This window comes from Morone saxatilis, unplaced genomic scaffold, assembly GCF_004916995.1.
Source record: "Morone saxatilis isolate NCDOM2014 unplaced genomic scaffold, NCSU_SB_2.0 Contig3, whole genome shotgun sequence".
NCBI classification, from domain to species: Eukaryota; Metazoa; Chordata; class Actinopteri; family Moronidae; genus Morone; species Morone saxatilis.
In genome coordinates, this window is record NW_023339873.1 from 17,392,180 (window position 1) to 17,400,505 (window position 8,326).

General features: G+C 39.8%; 1 protein-coding gene across 1 annotated transcript; it reads left to right on the top strand.

The window, feature by feature from the left end:
- Positions 1-263: 263 nt before the first annotated feature.
- On the top strand, positions 264-6,872 carry bsdc1 (BSD domain containing 1). Its single transcript, XM_035673941.1, has 11 exons — positions 264-368; positions 962-1,016; positions 1,700-1,816; positions 1,957-2,124; positions 2,441-2,495; positions 3,015-3,130; positions 3,273-3,341; positions 4,256-4,340; positions 4,429-4,917; positions 5,088-5,191; positions 5,287-6,872. Exons 1-11 carry the CDS (start codon positions 358-360, stop codon positions 5,314-5,316), a joined length of 1,299 nt encoding a protein of 432 aa, XP_035529834.1. The 5' UTR covers positions 264-357; the 3' UTR covers positions 5,317-6,872.
- Positions 6,873-8,326: the final 1,454 nt, after the last annotated feature.

Below are 8,326 nucleotides of genomic sequence, written 5' to 3' on the forward strand. Positions count from 1 at the left end.
TTGCTAATAATACATCAAAACAACAGAGAACAGCTGAAAGTCCTCCCATTCTCCTCGTAGGTCATGTATCCCTCACTAGTCTCCCACACTACAGTAGTTTTGGCCACTCAGTCTTAAGCGTTGTCGTCTAATTCGATCCTCTGCAGCCACCATAGATAGCGAAACGACTGTAAGACATTTCCAGATTAAAAACTGTACCAGATGAGCATTTAAACAGTGATTTCTCTCAGTGTGTGAGAATGTTATTATCTGCGTGCATCGCACAAAGGAAGTCATATTGCATCACGTGTGTATTTTTTCAAAGCCGTGCTGGCGGGGTCAGAGTTCAGTAAATACTGATGATGTCATCGTCTGAAGATGGCTGAAGGGTGAGAGTGAACTCGCAAATTACTTTTTGTTTGAAAATACAAGTAATGTAGGAGAGAGCCCCGACCCTGTGCACACACACCGTGTCGCTCGCTGCGCTGTGTGTCCAGCACTCTGTGATGTGACTGCACTGTTTGAACGCTGCTCGCTGCAGCTCACGGAGTCCGTTCAGGAAGTGCATTTGTTTACCAAAACATAGCCTGGCTAGCCTTAGCATAGCCTGGCTAGCTGTGGTGTAGAGCAGCTTAAATCACGCAGCAACGCATGAACAACAATACAAACATACAACGTGTTTCATGTTGACGTCTAGCAGCCATGTTCCGCCCTGCCGCTCGACTTGTTTCGACAAGTTAGCCTGCGCGGCGCTGGTATTGGACGTTAGCTAACTCGCTTAGCTTGCTACGCTGTGTGTGTGAGTTAGCTACAGATAGCTTTTAGAGTCAACAGCTGACAGTGAGTCCGAAGTGCTGCTCAACTGGAGAGCTATTGTTGTGAGCGTTTGATGAATGTACAGCGGTTGTCCAGTTTGTGCAAGTGTTTTCTCTGCTGGTTTGGTTTGACGTTAGCTGATTTTTAAATGTGTGCATGATTCCAGAGAAGGTTGGTGGGGAGGCTGGCTTCAGCAGAGCTTCCAGGCCGTCAAAGAAAAGGTAATCATCATCATCATAATAGCTAAATCATCCACATCGTGTACATTAGTACTTTTAACTTTACTTACTTTAAATGTTTACTAGCAGCTCAGCATTTACAATGTTTTGGCTGATGTTGCTGTTATGAATATTTCATTAACTCTAACCACAATTCTCCCTTCAGTGTTTAGATTTCATAAAACATTACAGTAAATACATCTACAGAAAGTCAACAAAGGCTGTTTTCCCCCCACAAATAACTCCAGAAAAGTTAACCGCACATATTCCATATCTGTTGTCACCTTTTCAATGGTGGCATTAGAATTGGGTTGAACCTCTGTCAGTAAAAACTGGTTGCACAGCATTGTTGAGGTCAGGAAAGGTTTGTACATCTCGTGTACAAAGAAATGTGAGCTTTGATGTTCCAGGGGGAAAAAATATGAATAGATTAATTCACAATGTTACTCAAAAGCCAGAAGTAAGTCAGAACTCATGGATAAAAGTAATTTTTTACTGCTTTTCTTTAAGTTTGTTACATTCATCATATCTTTACATGTATTGTTGGTGTGAACTGTATTCACCTGTAACTATTGTGTAATTTATATGTGATGTTTCTATGTATATACACGCTTGTCTGCCACAAGAATGGAGATGATGAAATTGAATCTGGATGTTGATCTTCATTTTTTGACTCTTCTTTGCAGTCATCTGAGGCCTTAGAATTCCTAAAGCGAGACCTGACTGAGTTTTCCACTGTGGTGCAACATGACACAACCTGCTCAATTGTGGCTACAGCCACTGCTGTCAGGAACAAACTTGCAGTGAGTTGCAGCCTTCACCTGGTGCATTGTTTATTTTAACCAAGTATCTCCTGACAGCTTGCACTCAGTTGACCCTTGTCATATGCATGTCTTCCATATGAATCAAGTATAAGATGCTTAATACAAACGGTATATTCCAGGTGGAAGGTTCCTCTGAGACCACAGAGAAGGTGAAGAAGAGCCTCTCTAGTTTCTTAGGGGTGATATCAGACACACTTGCTCCACCACCTGATAAAACCATTGACTGTGATGTGATCACATTGGTGGCAACGCCAGCGGGAACCACAGAGGTTTACGACAGCTCTAAGGTGGGCACTGAGCAGTATTTCTACTTGTACTTTTACCTGAATAAAACACTTTAGAGTCACCTGTTAATACAACAGGTTGAGTTCTAAATGATAAAACAGAGCTAGGCATAATACTTGTCCAGGGTTTTTGTGAATAATGAATTGAGCAGAAAATGTAACTTTCTGGTTAATCTCCTTGAAAATATTAAACAAAGTGTTGATTCAGGACTGACTTTATTTTTGTTTCATTATTAGAGGCAGCAGGACTGTGAAAGTGAGCACATGATGTGCATGTGGAAACAAAACCACCACAGCTAAACATTTGTTTTTCCTGCAGGCACGTCTCTACAGTTTGCAAGCTGACCCTGCTACATACTGCAATGAGCCCGATGGTAAGACAACACACAGTGAAGTAGAGCAAAGCCTCCACTGGAGTTTTTGAATTGTATTAGTTGTGTTATGCAAGTAAGGTTTTATTTAATTTGTTATAGGATATTGTGTTTTTAAGATACTTAATATCTATACTAAGTAAGGTATTATTTGAATGTTTTCCCATCGGGTGAATGTTAAAGATTACTTACTGTCCACACTATGTATCTTTTTTGTACTTTTGCTGCTGCTACACATTAATTTTCTATTTTCTAAATGTTTTTTACAATAATGTTATTATCCGCCCTAAAAAGCTCCCCTTACAACCTGAAGTCAATTTTGTTCAACATTCTTAAAGCAAAGCCAGCATTTGAATGCTAGTGAGTCATGGGACTATTAATCAGTGCTGAATTATTATTTTGGTGGATTTATATGAAAATGGGATAATTGTAAACCGTATGGGATAATGCTTGCGTTCTAAATTTGCAAATGTTCTTTGGTATCTTTTGAGTGCATTTTAATGAGAGCTTATTTTTCTGCAGGTCCCCCAGAGCAGTTTGACAACTGGCTGTCCAGCTTCAGTCTGGAGGATAAGAAAGGAGAAATCTCAGAGCTTTTGGTCAACAGTCCCTCTATACGAGCCCTTTACACCAAAATGGTATTCTTACATTTGGTTACATTACATTCATTTGGCTTTTGTTGAAAGTGTCTGTTTCAAAAGAACAAAAAGGACAAGAACTAGATGTCATAAAAATATGGAAGTGCAATAAACCAGAAAAATATATTTTTCTTATTCACAGGTGCCAGCAGCTGTAGCCCATTCAGAATTCTGGCAGAGGTATTTCTACAAAGTCTTCCAGTTGGACCAGGTAATCATTCTGTTTTATATAATGTACTATGTCAAGAAGCCTTTCCCATCAGCCCAAATCATTGTCTTGGGTGCCACCTGCTGGCCTATTTTGGATTAATCATTTTAGTGCAAGGTCACAATGCAGGATTTTCCCTGCTTTGAAATAAGGGGAAGGTGGTGTCTGTAACCTACTGAATGTTGATTTGTTTAGGGAGAATATAAAATGTAAAACATGCTTGAAGTCTAAAGTCCAGTGGCTCCATCTGCCTGTTGTTCCTGTAGAAAGCAATGTCACTGGTTATATGTTACATGATCTTAAGACACTAACTGAAAAACTATTGGTGTTAATAATTTATTTATTATTATTATTATACATTTATTTAATTATTATTATTTACACTTTTTTATTAACAATAGAGATGTTACAAGGATATTACACAGTAAATTATTATAATACATGTTTACAGACCACCTGATGTGTTACACAAATACCAAACAATGGAGATCTTTTTCAAAATAAGCAGAAATAGCGAATGCAACCTTCAATCAGTCTTATCTCTGTGAAGCTAACTGTATCATATTCTGGTGTTTAACGCTGTGTTAGAGAGGTATCGATTCAATTCTGAGGTCATTTTGGAAGACAGTCTGTGGTGGTGTTGTTCTTAATAGAACCAGGTTTCTAAAATATATTTTATATATAAATATATATATATTTTTAACACCATTGACAAGGAGAACTAAATGTTACCTTTCTGTATTCAACAACTTTAAGGTAGCACAGAATTTTATCCACCTTAACATTTTCTTATTCAAGAAAAACAAATGTAACATTCATTACGTTCAGAGCGTTGCTAATCAGTCTAATGATGCACACATGCACACATTCTTGCATTCTTTAAAACACTGATAGTTGACTGTGATTGTGTCTTCTAGGAGGAGGCCAGGAGAGTGGCACTGAAGCAGAGGGCGGAGCAGACCACACACACCGAGACGCTGGGCTGGGAGGAGGAGGAGGAGGGTATGTTATCCTCAGTTTTACATCGTTAATAAACTGATTAACCTTTAAACTATACACTTACTCTGGTGTTCCTTGTTGTCTCTGTCAGATGACTTCCTCGGCGCCACATCATCATCTCATCTCAACTTCACACCGCCCTTGGACAACAGCTCCACCCAGCTGCCCACAACCTTGACAGGAACAGGAACAACTCTGCTGAGCCCTGTGCTGTCTCCCAGCGAAGAGCGCAATGCCACCCTCTCAGTTAGCAGCGACAGCGTCAGCCTGCCAACGCAGGTGGAGGTGCGGCCAGAGCCAGTTGCCGTGGAGCTTGCCAAGAAACTGACAGAAGCCAGCTTGGAAGATGTTGCAGACAAGACACAAGAAGAGCATAGGCCTGGAAAGAGTGACTTGCCTCTTGAGGCTCAAGTGGAAGCTGTAGCCCAGCCAGAGGTCACCGTTGACGGGGCATCAGTGCGCGCTCCTGCCCCCGCCTCTAAACCAGAAGCAGCAAAAGAGGAGGGGCCACAGGACCTGAGAGTGTTCGAGCTTAATTCCGACAGCGGGAAATCTACGCCCTCTAACAATGGCAAGAAAGGTACGTTGAGAACTGTTTTCAGTTGGCAATGAGAGTCCTACTGTTACAGTTTGGGAGTAGAAATCCAAACAGGATTAAGTTCAGCAATGGCAGTTTTCCACTAAATGGGCTAAGAAGAAGCAGGAGAGTCGAGGTCATAGAAAGTTCCAAATTTGTCTTTCCCCCTCCAGGTTCCAGCACCGATGTGAGCGAGGACTGGGAGAAAGACTTTGACCTGGACATGACAGAAGAAGAAGTCCAAATGGCACTCTCTAAAATAGAAGCTTCTGGAGAGGTAAGTTACCATTGTGACATTTACCACAATCTTAATTAAAATAAAAATAATCAGGAACATTTTATTAACCCCCCACCTTTTTTTTTTTTAACCAGATGGACGAAGACTGGGAGAACTGGGACTGAGAGCCACTGCAACACGAACTCTGTCCCACCATTAAAGCTAGTTCTCAGCAGACGAACCATGCTTAACGTGTTTTAACTCTTTGTCCACACTGTCACCATGTCATGATCGTCAGTAGGGGATTTTCCACCGGGTTTGGACCATATTGGTAAACCTGTTGACAAGAACAACAGGAAGACCAAGGCAATAAGAATTCGACTGCTCCTGTCAGTTTAGTGCAGATAGGCCGCTAGCGAGGGTAATGACTCAGGTCTTGGCTATTTCTTCTGACTTAGAGAGCATAAGACACTAGTAATAGAAAGAGGTTGTTCTCATTCTGACCCTTAAAGCTTAAGAACAAGCAGTGACAAGTCAAAGAGTGTGAAATGTTTCACTGCAGCAAGGGAGGAGCTGATTTCCCTTTTTCTTTATGGCATTAAATGCATCATGTATGTTGCAAGTATATTTCCAGTTAGGCAATGACTTAACTGCAGGCTGCAAAATAGCCATAAACTCAAATGCTGCTTGTCACCTTTCTAAGATGAAATACTCCACAAGTGATTTTTGAACGGTGAAGATCGATTTGATTTAATTCTACCTGTGCCCCCTTTCTTCCTTTCTTTCTTATGCAAGTGAATCTCCAAACTGAGAAGAAATGTTTTGGCCTTCTTTCATAGAGCACTCTTCATTTTGGATTCACTCCCAACTTTAGATATATGGCCTTGTAAAACACACAGTAGTGTGATAATGTTATCCAAATGTTTTTCTTACAAGTCAGTCGTCTGAAACACAACCAGCTAACGTGTCATTATCCGTTCTTTCCCCTTTCTATCATATCACATGATTTATTTGAATATATGAGCTTGTTGCGGACTACATGTCACTTTTTTGTGTCTCACTTCTTTGAGTTGTTTATCCGTTTGTCTTAATCGGGTAGAGGGAACTTATTAATTATCACTCATTAAGAGAGAAGTCGCATTTGATTCAATAAAGAGAATTCAAACTGGTCCTGGTGTCATGATACCAGATTCTTTGGCTTGAAATTGAGGGGCAGCATCTTGTTATTTACTTGTATTGGAGAATATGACAAATCTGTGGCGTTTGAAGTTTCTCTGCTGGCCAATGTTTGGATTGAAATAGCTCAGCAGGCAGTGTGCCAAGTAGACCAAGGAGCAACGTGAGCACTCCATGCTTTCCTGATTTCCTTTTCCATCATCTGTAATGTAACTGAGAAAAAAATAATCCTAGAGATGTAATATTTATACTAAAATAAATGCTTAATTATTGTATTATGTGCTTTGGATTGCATGTCTGTGCAATAACATGCAAAACATTGTGCAGATGGTTACTGTTGAGTTGTATGTTTGACATTGGCTGTTCTTCAGGTTTTTGTGTTCTGACAATGTGTTGCATGTCTATAATTCTCGGCTGTGTATTCCCTTCAGATCGACACTTTGAGCTGATCAAAGCTACTCTAAACACATCTGTTTTCAAAGCTGTCAAGTTTCTTTTTTTTAAGTCAAGTATTTCACTATATTTTTCAAATGATCATTGTCATTAAAGAATTCATGGCAAATGGGCTAAGTGTCATGCATTACGAAATTATCCAGTATGGTCATTTTACTACTAAAGAAGAAAAACCAGACCAAGCTTCAAAAACATTACAATTAGTGGAACATTGCGTATATTCGATTACGGTGCAAGCAGTGCCCCGGAAATCACCACTCATACCAAAACTCAGCACCAAATGTGTGCTTATAATCCAGGTTGTCTAGCTACTGTGTAGTACAAAGGTCTATCAAACAAATAATAAAGTGGAATTTCACTTTGAAAAGTAAAAGAATTCCTATAAGACTGGTCCAAACTTAAGCTGAAGGAGCCCTGAAATGGTTTTAAAAGTACCAGGGAGATGCCACTACAGAGGAGTTTTATTGTGATCTGTGCCCCCATAAAGAATTATATTGCTGTCTGTGGGTGGGGACTTTACAGAGGAACAGCTGAACAAAATACTCAGTTTGGGGAAACTGTGGGTGGACACTTCTGGTTTGTCAGACTCAGAATGATATACAGAATATACTGAATATCATTGACACATTCTGGTCAGTCTGTTTTGCATGTTGAATACTGTGGGCTGCATGTTCAGTTGTAATGACAGGATAGCAATGCTTTGACATTAAAGACAAATATTTCACCCCTTAACATACAATTTTTCTCTTTATTTATCCTTAAATAGCTTTAAGGTTGGAATAAAATACACTAATAGCACACTGATATAATCATAGGTCTTTCAGAGTGAAATATTAAAATCCAAGATGATACCATTAAATTTCATTTCTCCAAAGTTCACCTTGATATAGTTGGTATGTTTGGGAACTTTGCGTCTAGAATTGAAAGTAAAGTTTGAAAGGTTTATGATGAATGGCTCACTGGTTTGTCAGTGAGGTTTAAATAAATGTGAATGTGTAGAAGACTTTAATGTTTATTTCTATATGTAGTGTTGATCTTGCGTGGTGATGCAGATTTCCAGAATTATGAATGTTGATGGTGAAGTATATTACATTGTGAATGGTTGCTTGGTGATGCTGATTCTGTTACAATACTGTTCACAGGCCCTGAGGGGTTATGATGGACTACATAACTACAATTACTTAAAGCTCACGCCAACTACTGTTTGTTGCTTTGTTATGTTTTTTTTATGCTTGCTGCAGCATATAATAAATGAACTGAATTGAATATAAAGTTTTGGAGCTGTATATTTATCGAAGCAGTATGTTAAAATCTGCAGTGTAAAAGTGAGTCACCCGATGGCGCTGTTGCTCCATTTGGGCAGCCTCAGTTTCAACCAGCCACTCCTTTTCTTTCAGCTGCAGCATCCATCTCACAGACATGGATTGGCCACATGTTCTCACATACCATTGTTCATCATCAGTCGCATTAATAATCTCATTTCTGCTATTTCCATTTCCCAAAATCTCCCTGAACTTGCCCTCACTGCATGCCTCAGGGGAAGCAGCAGGCAGCCAGTGAAATGTT